The sequence below is a fragment of the Tachypleus tridentatus genome, chromosome 4 (genome assembly GCF_004210375.1).
Source record: "Tachypleus tridentatus isolate NWPU-2018 chromosome 4, ASM421037v1, whole genome shotgun sequence".
NCBI lineage: Eukaryota > Metazoa > Arthropoda > Merostomata > Xiphosura > Limulidae > Tachypleus > Tachypleus tridentatus.
In genome coordinates, this window is record NC_134828.1 from 37,085,969 (window position 1) to 37,104,838 (window position 18,870).

General features: G+C 33.8%; 2 protein-coding genes across 4 annotated transcripts in view; one reads left to right on the forward strand and one right to left on the reverse strand.

Moving 5' to 3' along the window:
* LOC143248854 (uncharacterized) overlaps positions 1 to 11,992 on the forward strand; it is a 24,258-nt gene extending 12,266 nt beyond the window's left edge. Inside the window, exons 1-3 of one of the 3 annotated variants that reach the window (XM_076497701.1) lie at positions 2,922 to 3,311; positions 4,575 to 4,796; positions 10,462 to 11,992. In XM_076497701.1, coding sequence (XP_076353816.1) covers positions 3,280 to 3,311; positions 4,575 to 4,796; positions 10,462 to 10,594 — 387 coding nt within the window. In that variant the 5' untranslated portion in view covers positions 2,922 to 3,279 and the 3' untranslated portion in view covers positions 10,595 to 11,992. Of the gene's footprint in view, positions 1 to 2,921; positions 3,312 to 4,574; positions 4,797 to 10,461 lie in introns of those variants that run through there. The other 2 variants (XM_076497699.1, XM_076497700.1) reach the window with 2 other exon arrangements.
* Positions 5,073 to 18,870, reverse strand: part of LOC143248855 (uncharacterized) — a 34,103-nt gene continuing 20,305 nt past the window's right edge. Inside the window, exons 3-4 of the mRNA XM_076497702.1 lie at positions 10,459 to 18,290; positions 5,073 to 6,614 (exon numbers count right to left, since the gene is read on the reverse strand). Of these exons, the coding sequence (XP_076353817.1) occupies positions 17,990 to 18,290 (301 nt within the window). The 3' untranslated portion in view covers positions 5,073 to 6,614; positions 10,459 to 17,989. The remainder of the gene's footprint in view (positions 6,615 to 10,458; positions 18,291 to 18,870) is intronic.

Below are 18,870 nucleotides of genomic sequence, written 5' to 3' on the forward strand. Positions count from 1 at the left end.
CTTCCACAACATTGTACTATTTGGTTTAGAACCATCTTCCATTTCTCTCAGAAACAATTAAATGGCCCGGCATGGCCGAGCGTGTTAAGGCATGCGACTCGTAATCTGAGGGTCGCGGGTTCGCATCCCGGTCGCGCCAAATATGCTCGCCCTTTCAGCCGAGGGGACGTTATTATGTGACGGTCAGTTTCACTATTCGTTGGTGAAAGAGTAGCCCAAGAGTTGGCAGTGGGTGGTAATGACAAGCTGCCTTCCCTCTAGTCTTACACTACTAAATTAGGGACGGCTAGCACAGATAGCCCTCGAGTAGCTTTGTGCGAAATTCAAAACAAACAAACAGACAATTAAACTTAACAGAACATCGTACTTCTGTTGTGTGCTTCCAACATATTGTACTCATTGATGTAGGCCTGTCATAGCCAAGCGGTTAGAACGATTGACTCGCAATCTTAGGATCGCGAATTCAAATCCTCGTCGCACTAAACATGCTCACCCTTTAAGCCGTGGGGCGTTATAATGTAATGGTCAATCCTACTATTCGTTGGTAAAAGAGTAGCCCAAGAGTTAGCTTTAGGTGGTGACGATTAATTGCCTTCTCCCTGGTTTTACATTGTTAAATTGGGGAGGGTTATCTGCGCTAGCCCTCGAATAGCTTTGCGAGAAATTCAAAAAACAAATATAAAAAACGACAGTATTATTTAATTTGAAAGAAAACAAAACGAAGTTTTATTTGGAAGAAACGTATTTATTATTATTATTTAATATACAAAGCTCTTAAAGTTTGCTATCATTAATTATGCAAATGAACATTTTTCAGAATCGACTCATCAATGAAGAAATTTATCCAATAGGAGACATTTGATTTGGAAAGTTGATAAATTCCACTTAAGAATTTTAACTTTCGGTTTAATATAGGAAAACTTCACCTTAATTAAACCTATTAGTCCAGTAAAGGCTCTGCTTACCAGAAAAGACCCGTCACAAGATGAATGGATGTTCATCATCCCATACCAGAAAGTATCCGGGTAAACATCATTAACTGTTCCTTTTTTCATCAAACGACTTTACGAATGTAGTCAAACATCATGAAATATTCCTCATTAAAATATGATAAGTTAACGTTTAATCAGATGACATCACCGAATGCCCAGAAATATAATACCAGTTGATACTCATTCAACTGGTATCACCAAGTGTCCAAGAACAAACGGTCAGTTAATGTTTTTTTACGTGAAACCATCAAGTGCCAAGGAAACATCACCAATTAATGGTTAATTACTTGATACCACCAAGTGTCCAGGAGCATATGATCGGTTAGCACTTATTCAACTGATACTACCAAGTGTCCATGAACAAATTACCAATTAATGTGTATTCCTCTGAAACTACGAAGTGTCATAAACTAGCGATCAGTTTATTTTTATTCATCTGACACCATGAAGTGTCAAGAAAAATTCACCAGTTAATGGTTAATCACCTGACATTTAGGAACAATGACCGGTTAATATTAAGGCACGAGACATCACCAAGAGTCAAGGAATATATGACTAATTAATTGGTAATCACGTTGTACCACTCATAGACTAGTAACGGACCAACAAATAGTATTTTTTATCAAACACAAGGAATTACATTATTAATATTATTAACGACTGTTTGTTCTTCCACTTCATGAGGAACTAAATAAGAAGTGTTCGCGCAATGTGATCACCTACACGTCACTGATGTTTAGTCATTACACATAATTAATTTTCAGTCAATATTAACACATCGTCAAAATTATGTATTAATTGACCATTAATAGCATTTACTTTTTTTTTCCTTTAACAGATAACTTTCCGAAGTCACGATCGTCCTACGTGCCGAAAAACAAACTCATCCCATTGGCCCTTATTCTGTATGACGTCATGTCTCTTGAAAAGTCGGTTGGCACTCACTGTATTTTAGCTCGAGTTTGAGACAAGTTACTGTTATAGTGTTTTAGTCTAGAAAAGGGTTTGGATTAAGAGTGTTAACCTTATGTAATTGACTAAACATTCGAGGACAAGTTCTGAGCTGTAACATGTGCTCCATTTCTAAACAGCATGAGAACTCTATAATTGGTATGATTGTACATAAACCGTTCTTGCCTCAGTTAGACAGGTTTATAACGCTATCATAATGATAATAGAGAAGGCATAATAATACTGTAGATAAAAAAGCAAACAATGCTGGGAGATATCTTGACGAAGACCAAGCTGGAAACGTCTGTTAATTAATCGACTGGCGCTAATAGAAAGGAATAAACGGCTAAAAGGTAAGTAAAACAACCACTTTTTGAAACGTCTGGTGCTAATCGACTTTGAATTGTATTCGTATGTTTTATTGGTACCTATCTCACTATCAGAGTCGCAGTCAGAGTATTACATAAAAAAAACACAACAACCTTAAACTAAATCTTGACTGTTCAGTTCTGATTTCTGAGTAATTCCGGTGAAAATTTTGTGAATCATTTGTAAATCTACAACTTACGAGAACTTTAGCTGTAGTTGAATGAAATTGGAATACGTATTTGACTTCAATACGTTCCACTATGGCATGTACACAGTGCACTATTGGTAACACGATTGACGTAAACACAATACATAACAATAAGAGAAGTATGGCAACCCGTAGTAACTGCCCAGTCACTGCTATTGTTAAGTAAAAACTGCAATGTCAGTGAGGCTTAGCTTACGCGAGAGTTTCACTGACAGATAGACTTCTGATTAAACTAAAAGAGGGATAAACAGGTATATATTCTGTTAGAAGTTGGAGAACAGTCTGTTGTGAATGAAGGAGAGATACAGAAATGTTCTTAAATAGTAATAACAGATATGTGTAATTCTGTTGAAGCGGGGATACAATGTGAACGTATGATTGTATACTGGGAACTGACTAAGCAGGTTTACGTAGTTCTTACTACTTACTCTTTCTATTGGTCATAGTACTTAAGAACTTTCAAATGATTGGTTTGAAGGGCGGAGTTACTCAAGTTGATTTGCTAAATGTATTGTTATCTCGACAAATCATAGAAGAGGGAGGTTCTTATTTTATATTTATCAGGTCTGAATCTCAAATTCGAGTTTCTAATTCTTTATGTATTTGTACATGTTGAATAGTGGGCGTGATGAAATAGAAACTGAGTAACAAGACAGCTGGACGTATTATGTGACATACAGTAACAGATACTTAACTTTTGTCTTTACATTTCCTCTTAAATTAAGAAATTAAAACATATATAATTTTAAAATTTAGATTATGAACTACGTTTTGATGCTAATCTCATTGACGTAAGTGGTTAAAAATGTTAGTTCATAAAATTTTGAAAATAACGCGTCAAACGTCGTGACACGTGCAATTTAACCTACACGGGTGAAATAAAGGGATTTTGTTTGTTTCTTTTGAATCTCGCGCAAAGCTACGCGAAGGCTATCTGCGCTAACCGTCCGTAATTTAGTAGTGTAAGACAAGAGGGAAGGCAGCTAGTCATCACCACCCACCGCCAACTTTTGGACTACTCTTTTACTAACGAATAGTGGGATTGACCGTCACATTATAATGCTCCCATGGCTGAAAGGGCGAGCGTGTTTGTTGCGACCGGGATTCGAATCCGCAACTCTCGGATTACGAGTCGAGTTCCTTAACACACTTGGCCATGCTGGGCCAAAAGTGTGTGTTTTTTATAGTAAAGCCACATCTGGCTATCTGTTGAGCCCACCGAGGGGAATTGAAACCCTGATTTTGGCATTGTGAATCCATAGACTTACCGCCGCACTCGGGGGAAGAAACCAAAAGGATATTTGCGCTATCACGACCATCGAAACACGGTTTTTAGCAATAAGTCTGCAGACATACCGCTGTGCCAATGGGGGCCTTTTACATATTTGTCATACATAGTAGGTTCAATTCATTTTCACCGAGTTGTTATTGACAATAATAATTCAAATACCATATAAACTATACAAGTTTAATGAAAATAATTCTTACTTCTTACAAGAAGTAGTAATAGTGTGACTCAAAACTTACACAATATTTTAATCTCTAATATATAGTTTGTTTGTTTTTTGGATTTTCGAGCAAAACTCTTAAAGGGCTATCTGCGTTTGCCGTACTTAATTTAGCAGTGTAAGGCTACAGAGAAGCCAGCTAGTCATTACCACCCACCGCCATCTCCTGGGCTACTCTTTTACCAAGAAATAGAGTGAGTAACTATCGTATCATAACGCCCCCACGGCTGAAAGAGAGGCATCTTTTCGAGTCGAGCACCTTAACCAACTGGCCATGCCCGGCCCTAGTATATGCTAAGACTTAATATTAATAAATATTCTTCCTTTAATTTTAAGTTTATTTCAAAATACAAAAGCTAGTTTTGTGAAAATATTTCTCAATTTTACTATTACCAATAAATTCATCTCTCTGTCATACTTATATATGATTTATATATGATTATAAGAACAGCTTATAAAGCACTAATGGTCAAAAGGTATGAAAAGTATGGATTTTCAGTTAATGAAATAACTCTTTAATCAATATTTTTTTTCTTACTCCGATAGAAGAGCTCTTGGAGTTACAGGCAGAGAAGGGAAAGCTCTAAGTAATGACTTGCACTCCTCCTCGAAAGAAGAAAAACTGAAAAACTCTGAACTGATTAAGCAGCTATCTAAACAGCATAACATGTGCTTTGAGCTTGAAATGACTTTATCATCAACAGAAATAGATATTTCTGATTTGAAAGAGGGTTTGGTCCGATGTCAAAAGCAAATGAAGGAGTACCTGTATGTTAATAAATTATGTTTGGATAATTTTTTGTAGTTTTAAGAAGCTTCAAATAATACTAGTATGTTGACTTTTATTCATTCAGATGTACTTTTAATCTTGGAATATCTGGTGTTTAATTTGGTTGTAGTTGATATTAACTTTTTAATTATAATCTTACAAATGGAAAATAATTATTGAAAGCTCATAGTTTTTTGCATTTCTATCATATCTGTTAAGCAGATGTACAAAGTATTTTGTTGAACAACTTATGTACATATTAAATGAGACTTCAGTTGCAAAATACATATATATTTAATTACATAAACAGAATACAAATGCAAAAATAGATCTCAGTTGCAAAGTAATGTTGAAGCTAAAAAATATTTGAAATGTTGAAAGATATGTTTTATATCATATTAACGACTATAAATATAGAGAGAAACAGTAAACATAAACATTTGGTTATTTTCATTTCTCTAATAATTGTGATTACTTGTAATTGCTTTATTATTGTTTTTAAAAATAACGTCAATAAACACAGATGTAATTTTACAATCTTATACATTTTGTTTATATCATACAGTATTGGCATTTAATTAAACATGTAAAAACATACATTTTATTTACAAAGACATATCTTGTACATTTGTTCTTCAGGAAATGTTATGATGTTGATAACCTATATACTATCAGAGATACCAACCATTACAATTTGAGTGAAATCATTACAATTTTGGTGTATACATTACGACTATACACTCATACAGACAAATATTATAACTTGTTGCAACTCCCAAGTTATATTATACAGGCCTATACAATAAAGTGATAAATTGTTCCCCCAGGGCTTTAAAGGGGTGAAAAGAAAAGTTCTAGTTAGATACAAATAAATTTTGATAATAAATAAAAGACAGTCCAAATGGCTACTTGCAATAATCATGTTTGGGCTTGAAATAATAAAAAATACTTGTATCTCCAATGTCTCCCAATAGTTTGAGTGAGGTGCTTCTCCATACTGGGTACGTGGGGAAATCAATAGTTACGTCATCAGTGCTTGTCAGCCAATCAGCACTCGCATAGATGGGTATTTCTCGTTTTCTAAGCAGCATAGAAACACCAATGTGATCGTTCACAAGATGGAAAAAAAGAGGCCTTGTTCACCACATTGTCTTGTTTCTGGTAAATCTAAAAGGACTAAAACTGTGAAAAAGCTCTGTCTACAATCATAACGCTCAGTCATTTGAAATAGTTGGCATCTCTGTACTATAAGCAGAAAGAGTTATGAGCAAACAAATATAGTGGTAAAAGGTTCAATTTTCTATTAAAATTGATATGAATTAATGATATTGTTTGTATTCATATGCTGGATACCAAAAATTTAATGTTGCATTAATTTTCAGATACAGTGATCAGTATATATTATTTGCAATAGATACTTTTTTATCTAACTTCAGAATAATCTACTTATGTTCAAGGGAACTAAACAGTTGAATGAGGGCCTTGCTATTTAATTAAAAATGTGTGTTAAGCAGCATGAGAAAAATGTTCAGAAACACTACTCATTTCTGTGCACCACAAAGAGCTAATACATTACACGTATCACCATGTAAATTTGTGTGCAGGTTACTAGCCTTTAATAAATTTCCAACTTCTGTACATCTCAACATGTATTGTACCAGTCAATTATAGAATGATACATCCTACATTCATAGTAATCTGCATGAGAACCAGCAGGCTCATTCTTTCCTAGGCACTGTTTGCCTTCTGTACTTATTGTTTTAACCTTTTGTTACTATTCATTGTTTAGTCCCTCTCTTCTTAACTTTCTTTTTTATCTGAAAGAACAATATATATTTTAAAACATATCAGTGGAACATTCATTTGAATTACCTTCATTTTGATATTTGTTTAATTGACCTATTCTTTTATTCCTATATCTGTTCTCATTGTTTAATCTGGCATCCCAGTTCTTTCCCACATCTTTTTATTTATGCACAGTCGTCATACCTAGATCAGTTTATTTTTAACTGATACATAAAATAAAAACACAAACATGCCACTTCAACAACATTTTCATGGATTTATTGGATTATGTATTCATGTTTCTGGCATCTTCCAAGATATATAACACTGCTTCACAGTAGTCATTCAATAGTGTACTGACAGTAAAGACACTACCGGTCAGTGATGACGAGAAAACCCACTTGTAGACAAATATATATGTAAAACTGGCTGGTTTGAGTTGAAATTTTTTAAATTTTTTTTTTATATATGGAGGAGCAAACAACGATGACCGAAGAAGGTTAAAACTTTGTTCACTCCTCTACACCTAAAAAAAAAAAATCTCAACCCAAACGTGTCGTTTTTACATATATATTTCACTACTGGTCAGTGATACTTCTAATATTGTGCAACATGTGATTGGTTCCATTCTGATCTCAGATCTAGGATTCACAGTTATCTGCATCTGAGCCTGCCCCATTCTGTAAGTGTTTCATTACTGTTGTTTTTATATTTCCATATCTACTGTTGTTCTCTTTTCAATGTGGACCAGGTAGTCTCACTTTCATTGTTCATTGCTTGGATTCCATGGATTTGTATATTTTGTTTTCTCTTCCTGTGGTGATATTTTGCTGACTCACAAGATTTTTTATTGTATGAGCACCATTCACCTGATTTTTTTCTTATTCAGTTCAGGGATCACTGTGAGGTCTTATGTATGGGCTGAATCCTTTACAATAGGAGTCTGTGAATTGTTGGTGATAGATTTTAACAGTAAACAAACAGTACACAGTCTACTTGTTTTAAATATACATATATTTTTCCTTTCAATTGGTCTTCTTCAGTCTACGAACCAAGTTTTGACATTAAGCAGACCCATATGCAGAACGTGTGTGACAGGAGTTTCTGATTTACAAGATCACAAGTCAACACATTCTGTGCAAAGTACAATCAGCATGCTAATGCTATGTGGATCAGAGAGGCATGTGGATATTTCAAGTCAAAAAAATGCTAATGCCTCATCCAGACTGTGCTTGCCAAGGAGTACATTGAAAACATCTAGCACCAAGGAAGTGCCTGTACACTTTCATAGCTTATGTATACTGGCTTTATAAAATAGATTTCATGGTATTCTGTTGTACTTTTTCCAGTGAAAGACTGTTACAGTGGTTAAATCTGAGTCCAGGTACTTTTATGGATTATCCTCAACATCTTTTGCTCACCATGGTGTAAAAGAGGAGAACAAGAGACCTTCACCATCTCCATATTATATATAACTATTAGGGTGGTTAACTGGGAGAGTTTCTTAGCAGTTATGGAATCCCTCCAGAAAAAGTCAGAGTGAGCAGCACAATGCATAAGGAAGTAGGGAAGGAGTATCCATGTTATTACAGTACAGGTCAACCAAAAGGTCTGATTTTCCACTGGTTTTGGTCATCAGAATGGGCCAAAGTGTTCTCCTTTGGAATCAGGAAGGGACCTTAGTCTCCTGTATGTGTAGTGATTAAATTGTACAGTAGAAAACAGACTAAAATATATGTCTGATCATTAAGCTAATATGTACTACATTTTATGTCCATCCAATCTGTTATGTAAAAAGATCAGTTGATCATATAATTTTCTTTCTACCCCTGAGAAAAATTAGCTAATCTTTGTTTTCCTCCTTTCGTACTTCCATCTAGAAAAAAAAGTAAACCCTGCCTCAGAAGAAAGCACTGTCCCACAAGTTTTGCCCTTCTATCATACTATGCCCTCACTAACAGGTGTCATGTTCTGTGGACTTTTCCTTTCCACTGCATTTGGAGAATAGAACTCATTTAGGTTTTCTCCTTTGCATAGGCCTCTCCACTGTGTGAATGTAGAATTTGGCTACTGTGTGAAGAGAATTAATTAGATTATTTCAGAAGATTGTATTTTCCTTGTTTGAGAATGTGTTTCAGATGCATACTTCACTAAACACCTTCCCAACCTTTTCTCAGCATTATTGGTTCACATTATTCCTGTCTCATCTATGAATGAAGTTAATAGTGAATGCAAGTGTTGATGGGAATCTACTGTGGATGGATTATATGTTGCTCTTTTATTGGTGGGTGGTTATTTTTAAATGATGATTATCTCATGTTCTAGTGAAGCTCACATTAAAATGTGATTTAGCTGGAACATAGTTCAAGATTAATTGTGTGTGCAAGTTCTCAACAGTGGGTGCATGAGAAATAACTATTGTATGTGTAGAGATATATCTGTTGGAAATACATTTTCAAGTAAGGAAAATGTTAAACCTTTCTTGATTTTTTTCCCCATCGTAAGGGCTGGCTATCACAGATCTTCGAGGTGGTTTGTTTTGAGCTACCCCTTATTCATTACAAAGTGGTCTAATGTTCTGCAAAGTTTTCAGCTTTAAAATTGTTGGACCCCATTCACTATCTGTGGCTTCAGCTCTGCAGGGGGATTTTCCACACTTCTCCAGTCCAGAATTCGTACATTGAGTCTCAAACACCTCCTCTTCATCTCTGCTGTTTTCAACTTTCTTTACTTTATACTTCAAAACTTTGATCCACACCATAGTATCCCCTCTTTGGGTGTGTCTTTCTTCCTTGGTGTGCAGGGTTTTTTTTCAGAATAGATGGTCTGCCATGCTTCCTTTTGGTCTTCCTGTCCAAGCACAGCTGGCTGAATTGAGCCTGTCCTTAGAAAACATTGCTGTCTCCACTGGTCAGTCAGTCCCACCATGGCTTATCACCATCCTCACCTGTGACCTTTCTATGAGCCATCTGAGGAAAGCAGTTACTCCTGACTGAAAGTTCTGTCTTCTGTTTGCTGAACATCTTCAGAACAATCTTTGCATTCCTATTTATAAGGATGGTTCAAAATCAGATGATTGTGGGCTCTGCCAGGGTGGTTGATTGTGGTTCAGTTGTTGCACATACAATTCCCTCTGCAGTTTCTGTGTTCACTGCTGAATTGCACACCATTTCTCTTGCCCTGTATCACATAGAGGCTATGCTGTACACTAATTGTACTATTTATACCAACTCTCTTACCACTCTATTAGTGCTGAAATCACTTCAAGTTAGTTCTCACCATGTTCTCATCAATATTCAAACCTGACTGGCCCATTTCTCTTCATCTTCCATTTCTATCCAGTTTTTTCTGGATACCAGGCCACATTGGTATTTACTGGAATGAACTGACACGACAGATAAGTCTGTCTGCTCTTCTGCTATCACTACCGTGTCTGTTCTACATATAGACTATAATCCAGTATTCAAGAAGTGAACTGGTACACTTTTCTAAGAATATGATACAAATTGTGAAATAAAATTGTGTAAGTGATTGGAAACAGAAAATGAATAACTTACACTAACAATTTTGAAAGATTTATAAATAAAAGCACTTAATGGTGGTAGAGCAAATAGAAGAGTGAAATAAACATATAAATAAATGAAAATGAATTCCTTTATTATTGAAATAATAATTTGTATATGTTATTACTTAATTAAATTATTTTATTTTTCTATAATATATATTATTTTTTATATCTTTTTAGTATTATTATTAAGGGCTTTCTGTAAGAGACTTTTAAATGTTTTAATTAGTTGAAAAACTGTTTAACCTTTGTTACAAGCCAGTAAAGCATTCTGATAATATCAAAAAAGTAATCTTCAGTCTTTGTCTTACCAGCAGAGAAGCTTGTGAAAGAAAAAACCTTGGCTGTGAAGTTTTAACAGGAGCTCTTGAAACTGAACATGCAAAAATAACTCAGTTACAGTTGGCTGTGGAATCAAAGAAAGAGAATGAGATATGGAAAGCTTAAAGTTGCAATTGTAATAAATAAACTAAGTAGTGTAAAATCATTATTTTTAAACTCCCTTTTTAGTAAATAAAGTAAGTGGTTTAAATTTCTTTCTGTTATAAATAAAATAAGTAGATTAAAATTTTTATATAATAAATAAATACTTTAAAATCATTATTTAATAAGTAAAGTGAGTAGTTTAAAAATATATCTGTAATGAATAAAATATGTAGTTTAATATCCTTCCTGTGATGAAGTAAGTAGCTTAAAATCCCTCTGTAATAAATAAAGTAAGTAGTTTAAAATCTCTTTGTGATAAATAAAGTAGTTCAAAATCATTATGTAATAAATAAAATAAGAAGTTTAAGATCGTTTAAAGTGATTTAAATAAATAAATGGGTAGTTTAAAATTATTAATTCTGTAATAAATAAAGTAAGTAGATTAAAATAATTATGTAACAAATAAAGTAATTAGTTCAAATTTATTTGTGTAATAAATAAAATTAGTTTAAAATCCCTTTATAATAAATAAATTGTTTAAAAAATCATTATGTAATATATAAAGTAAGTAGTATAAAATCATTTTGCAATAAAATAAATATTTTACAATCATTATGTAATATAAAAAGTTAGTAGTTTAAAATCATTATGTAATAAATAAATGAAGTAGTTAAAAACAACCTTTAATTAATAAAGTAATTGAAAATCCCTTCTGTATTAATTCAAGTAAGTTATTCAAATTTTTTCTGTAATAAATAAGGTAAATCGTTTAAAATCATTATTCAATAAAGTGAGTAGTTTCAAATTATTAATTTTGTAACAAAGTTGTTTAATGTCCCTTTGTAATAAATAGACTTAGTAGTTTAATATCATTATGTAAAAAATAAAGTAAGTAGTTTAAAAATATTTTTGTAATAAAGTAAGTAGTATAAAATCCCTTTGTAAAAATAAAGTACCTGGTTTAAAATTCTGTATGTAATAAATAAAGAATTCTTTAATATTTTTCTGTAATAACTAAATTAAATAGCTTGAAATCATTATTTAATAAATAGTGAGAAGTTTCAAATTATTAATTTTGTAATAATTAAAGTTGTTAAAATAATTATGTAACAAAGTAATTAGTATAAAATTATTTCTGTAATAAATGTGTAGTGTAATATCCCTTCTCTAATAAAGTAAGTAGTTTAAAATCACTTTGTAATAAATAAAGTATAAAACTGTATGCAGAATACAAAATTAAGGTTAAAAAGTGGTTCACCTCAGTAAGGTATGGGTGAAGTTATCTAACCTAATGTCACAGTAAAATAAAAATTAATTTCTCACAAATTGTAAGTGAAGGAACTGTAAATATAATTTTCAAGGAACTCTTTAACATTGTATTAAATCATGATATGTGAATAAAAAAATTGTGGTTTCAAATGTTTTGTGAATTATTGCGGAAAACTGAACTATGTTTGCAAGTTCTTAATCGAAACAAGTACCAGTACTAACACATTTCTATGCATTGAAACTGAAACATTATAAAAAACCTCATCACCACCCACAACTCTTTTACCAACGAATAGTGGGATTGACCGTCACATTATAACGCCCCCACGGCCGAAAGAGCGAGCATGTTTGGTGTAACATTCGAACTCGCGATCTTCGGATTACGAGTCAAGCGCCTTAACCACCTGGCCATGCCGGACCCGTTGATAAACTGACAAGACCCTGATGCAACTCATAGAAGAGTAAAGCCCCTGCTGTAATTTGTCTGTACACTTTTATATAAGAAAGCCCTTAAAGTAACTCATTTATGTAACGTTTTTTAATTTAAGAAAGGGACTAAAACCATGAACTACCTCTTGTAGATTTTTTTACTCAGTGACATAACCTCCTTCCCTCATAGACACCAAGTGGCTAAGCAATAATTGTACAGGCTCGTGACACCAAAAACCAGGTTTCTTTACCCGTGGTGGGCACGACACAGAAAGCCCATTATGTGTCTTTGTTCTTAATCAACGACCGAACCATACCAGGAAATACTGTTAAAATATTTGTTCTGATTTATTTTAGGAATAACCACAATAAAGATGCTATGAAAAAAAAATATTTTCTACTCTTTTATTTAATGTTAAAGCCCACATTTTTTACAGAAAAAGAGATAAAAAATGAAGGCCTTATATTTGAACAAACATCCAGCCATCGTACACATACAGCACAGCTCGGGTGTTACATTCCAGCCAAAAACATCATTTGAAGTTAACATTCAAAATTTATAATATGAGCATACAAAACAGTTTAAAGGCAGAAATAAAAATAGCTCTATGTACAGCAAAATTCCACGTCTAAATATCACTTTAAAGCCAATTTTTGCTTGTTTAATACAACAAAAATACAATATATTTAAAGTCTTTAAAATAAAGTATCGTTTCATAGACACGCAGATATTCGTTACGTTCTATTTAAAATATTCAATAGTTTCCACAAATAGTAATATTTTAACAACTCATAAAAAACACCTGTTGTGGTCTAATTTTTATAACAGATCGTGAATTGATAATACGTTTTTTAAAGCGAAGTATGTTATTATTATTAACGAATTTGTATTACTCCGAGAAGATAATTAATTCCCCAGAGAAAGTACCTAAATGACCCAATAACATAACATCAAAACTCCTTACAGCAAAGTTATGAACTATCTCGTGTGCGTCATAATTTGAAATTACAGTGGTGCCTCGGTTCTTGAACATATTGTTTGATAAAAAAAATGTCTCGATTGTTCAACATAAACTCGGTTCCTGAACCAAGCTGTCGCAGCCCGAACCCCCGAAATTACCCGACTGATGACCCGAACAAACCCCCTTCAACCATTTTCAGCCCACGCCAAGCTTAACCAAAACACCTGTCGCTCAGTCCACACCCCGCTAAAATCGGCTGTGAACGTTCTCGTTTTTTTGTTTTTTCTAAATATTCTGATCAAATAAGCCACCATGGGGTCAAAGAAAGATAATGAAAGCAGCAAACCAAAAAGAAATGTTGTTAGAGCCACAATAGAGGTGAAAAAAGATCTAACAGCGAAGTATGAGAGTGGTGTTTGCGTGTCTGATCTTGCTACACAGTTTGGTATGGCGAAGTATACAGTCTGCATCATACTGAAAAATAAAGAGGTCATCAGAGGACCTGATGTTGCAAAAAAAGTGACAGTGCTTACGCCACAAAGATCACAAACAATGGAAGAGGTAGAAAAACTGTTGTTGATTTGGGTAAACGAAAACAGTTAGCTGGTGATAGCATTTTTGAGACCATCATTTGTGAGAAAGGAAAGCATTCTGACCTCCTGAAAAACACCGCTGGAACGAGTGCTGATATAAGCGATGCCTTTAATGCTAGTAGGGGTGGTTTGAAACATTTAGGAAGAGAAGTGGCATACATAGTGTGGCAAGACATGAGGAGGGTGCCAGTTCTAACAAAGACGTTGCTGATAAATTCGTTAGGGAACTTAAGGACTCTATAGAAGCTGAGGTTTTATTCCCCAACAAGTGTTCAACTGTGATGAGACAGGCCTCTTTTGGAAGAAAATGCCAAAGAGGACCGAAATCATCAAGGAGGAGAAGTCACTACTAGGACACAAGCCAATGAAGGACAGGCTAACTCTATTGTTATGTCGTAATGCAAGTGGGGACTTAAAACTTAAGCCTATGCTTGTGTACCATTCTGAGAACCCGAGGGTTTTTAAGAAAAATAAAGTCCTGAAAAGTGAACTAAATGTCATGTGGAGGGCTAATAGTAAAGCATGGTTAACCAGGCAGTTTTTATGGAGTGGGTTCATGAAGTTTTTGCCTCAAGTGTAAAGAATTACCTCACAGAAAAGTTACCACTCAAGGCCCTTCTTGTGATGGACAATGCACCTGCTCATTCACCAGGCTTGGAGGACGGGTTGGTGTAGGAGACAGTTTCGTTACTGTAAAGCTCTTGACTCCTGACACGACTCCTCTCATTCAGCCAATGGACCAGCAGGTCATATCGAACTATAAGAAATTCTACACCAAATCACTATTTCAAAGGTGCTTTGAAGTGACCACTACCACAGAGTTAACCCTTAGAGAGTTCTGGAAAAATCACTTTAATGTACTTCATTGTTTGAGAATCATAGACAAGACCTGGAGGGAAGTGTCTTTGAGGACCATGAACTCAGAAGACTCAGCAGCAAATAGAGACTTTGAAGGCTATGAGGTTGAGCTTGTTGTCGAGGATATTGTCTCACTAGGCATGTGTATGGGCTTGAATGTGAGTGGTGATGATGTGTAAAAGTTGGTGGAAAACTACAACACTGAGATCCCCACGGAAGAACTCCAAGACCTTTAGAAGGAGCAGCACCAGAAGGCAACTGAGGAAGTGTCTTCAGATGAGGAGGAGGGAATGGATGATGTTCCCAGTTCACTGATCAAAGAAATGTGTGGAAATATGGGAGAGTTACAAAGTTTTGTGGAAAAATTTCACCCTGGCAAAGCTGTAGGAAACCGCAGCATAAAACTTTTCAATAACAATGCCATATCTTACTTCAGAAACATTTTAAAATGCAGGCAGAAACAAACCACATTAGACAAGATTTTAGTGAGAAATAGGTCCAGTAAGTCTCAAGCAGTTTGCAGCGGTGCAAAGAGACAGAAAAGAGAAAGAACCCCAGAAGGAGAGTTACCTGACGTTTTTTATGGAAGGTTATTCCCGTTCCAAACAATAATAACCCTCTTACTCTCCACCTTTCACTTACGCCATCAGCTCTCCTCAGCACAGGTAAAGTGCAGTTAAATTTTCATTTATTGTTTTTTTTATTGTGTTTATAGTTTTTGTGGTTGACTTTATGCATGTAAGTATTATTATACAGGTATAAATAAGCAATATTTTACTTAAAATGCTTCATAATGCGTAATTTTTAGAGGTCTGTAACTGATTAATTTAATTTACAGTATTTCTTATGAGAAAAATTAATTCAGTTTTCGAAGTTTTTCAAGAACCGAGGTGCCACTGTATATCAAAAATCAAGAATACCTTAGTGTATCAGAAAAGGTAAAAATACACTATTATCTGAATTAGTGCGATGAGGTCTTATCCTCGAATACTTCACTGATACATTTTCAGATTCTTGAGTGTTTCTCATGTATTAGGTTTACTCACTTTTTCTGAATAAAAATTTGTTTCCGTTACACAGAAAGTATTCTTTAATGAAGTACAGACACGAGTCTAATAAATTCTCTTCACAAATTATCAGTGGTTTCCACTGAACTATCTCAGATAAGTGTCACTTCAAGCTGAAAAATTCTGCGAACTTTTTCTTTTTCTCACCACACATTCACCTCCTGCTCCGATTATTAACGTAAGAAAATGAAAATAAATCCTTTTACAGCTTTGCTTTAACAGATGCTACACAGAAAATCGACGATGCTTTTAGTGAGTAGTTTGTGAATGTAATTCAGACACCTGATGATTGGGGGAACTGGTTGTGTAAACGTTATACAAAGAAAAGAAATGGATGTTTAGCTCTTCCTGTCTTCTTCGGTGAACAAATTATCTGCAGATCGCTAAATATTTGTCAGGTGAAAATTTATTGATAAATGAAAAGTCTTAGCTGAGGTTTAATATAGAACGAAGTAAATATATGTAGCGATCACAATGCAAGCACCATTTCCATATCTAATGTATAAATGTACAAAATAAAATTTAAAAAACAAGATGGCACAAACCAGTAAAGATCTTGAAATAAAATTATTCAACGTAGTTAACTTTTAGTGACGTACAAGCCACATAAATTATGTTTGTCTCAACAATTTAAAACTTTTTTTAACAAAAACAGTATAAGTAGTTATACGTTCATATAATAACAATAACACTGTCAGATTGATGGAAATATTGGATTCTGTCCCTTAAAAACAACCCCGGCTCTGTACTAAGATATAATAAGCTAATAAAAGTTAACTCGGATAAAAGGCGTCTATTCATGTATATATCAACTACACATATTTTTAGAAGACGTATGTAATACAGTTTGACGATAGCAAACAGTAAGGCCAAATTATTTAATTAAAGTTTTTTTTCCTTTTCTTTTTTGAACCATAATTCATTGTATAACATAAAGTTCGTGCTATTTCTAGTATCTCTACCATAACACTATTGGTTTAAATTTCAAGGTCTGTTATTATAAAAACACAAGAAATTAAGGATCACTACGAGTTTTAACTTAAGTAACTTAAAAAATTTCTTGATCATCAGATCTAACTAACTAATTAATCATAAAATGTTATATAAAGCTGTCTGTATTCTCACTACACATAGTTGTCGCATATTATTTTTATAAAGGAAGGAAGCTTATTTCACGAAAATTGGTAATGACAGAGAACATGACTCGCGAAAGTTGGTATCAAAGAAAAAATTCCGATATTTGAAGAAACTAGTTTAAAAAAAATTCAAAGGATGTAATATCTACTAAAAAAATTGGTTTAAGGGTTTTTGTCGTTATATTGCAGTACATACACGTGTGCACACATATTTTCAGGTTCACTCTCCATATAAAAATAACGTTGTCACCAAACATAGAAGTTAATTAAAAGTAATTTACAAATGTCACGTTTCTTTTGTGTATGTGATTTAAGTCTTAGTGAATTCTACAACATACAAGAAAATACATTAGCAATTTCAGGTTTAAAATATTAATAAGGATTTCTGCCTGCAAATAAAGAAATGTGTTCTACAATATTTCAACAACACAAAATCTGTTATTACCAGAGCGAATTATTATTAGCGGTTTACGTGTCGTTAATGTTGTCTACATTTTGTTATAAAAGTGTGTATATACACGAAATTCATTTATACTATTGTGTTCTATATAAAGTTCTTAAAAGAAAGTTGACACATAATTTTATTAACTATAGTCCGAAGGTAGCATCTCGAGAGATGGTTTGTCTTTTAAAAACCTATTTCTACTCTAAAACTGGTTAGTATAGAATTGCTCTTTGTCTCTAATATCAATACTTATGACGTGTTCGAAACAGCAAGGAAGAGAAATATCACATTTTTGGGGTAACTTTACTTTTTCCAACTTCCTGGAATTTTTCCCTTTATCTTTAGGAACGGATAAAGAAATATTGAGAGGACCCGACGTCAGTAGATCGACTTGTTCGTGAAACTATCTGGCAACTGTTTTGTTTTCGAAACTGAAACCACCCATTTGGCTGTGATCGGTGGAAAGGAACATGGTGTGAAAAGTATTATCTTGGGCCTCGTAGTTCGTCAAATTGTCAATGACATCATGCCAAAGAATGAAACATGTGCCTTTCTCGGCGAGGACCAGTTTCAGTCTTCGTTTAGTTCGTGTTCTCGTTTCTCCTTTATCAAACAGCAGGTCAGGGATACCTGCCATTCTTCCTCTGGTTTATTCAACTACAGATTGGCCAGACACTGGCACACAAACACAAATGTTTTGTGGCTACGAAAAACCGTTTCGACTTGGGCTATGTCCTGTTCGGTCAATTCGCTGCATAAGTTATTTAATTCATCTTCTAAATCTTGTCGAAAATCCGTATCGTCGAAAGAACTACAACTGATAATTCTGTCTGTCTCCTCTACATTAATTCGGCCCAGAGTATCATATTTTTCTGTCAGTTTTTGTCCGGCTACCTTTTCTTTGGAAGATGGTTCGTGTGAAGCTTCTGAATAGATGATATTATCTGAATAGTTCGTATCTGGAATACAGAAAGTTCTATTTTCTGAACATGACTCCACAAAGTCATCTTTTCACAAGAACTATGTTGAATATTTGACACATGATCAGACATTTCCATGTTTATGCTATTATTTGAAATCGTTTTTTCATTTATAAATATTCAATGAATTAATTCTTTCTGTTGGTCCAAACTATGAAAGGTGGGAATTTCTTCTATAACAATAAAATATTTAACACAGAAACCTTGAAAGTCGTTAATATCTATATAATACTCCGTGTGGTAATTTTTTCATGAACTTGTAACATAACCCCCAAATAATACAAGATTGTTTTTTTCTCCCTGTAAATAATAAAAAACGCAACAGTAAATAAATTTTATTTTTATTTTTACCAGATACACAAATTATTTATATTCATTCGCATGAACGAGGTTTATGTGAACCTGTATGAAGCAACACTCTAGTAAAGTTAATTTTAAACAGAAATTTATTTTGTACCAACAATCTGAACAATATTATAAAATTTATTTCATTTCTGAATTATTTCATGTTATATCTCTGAAATCATTATCGACATTAAAACTACGGAATTTTAACAC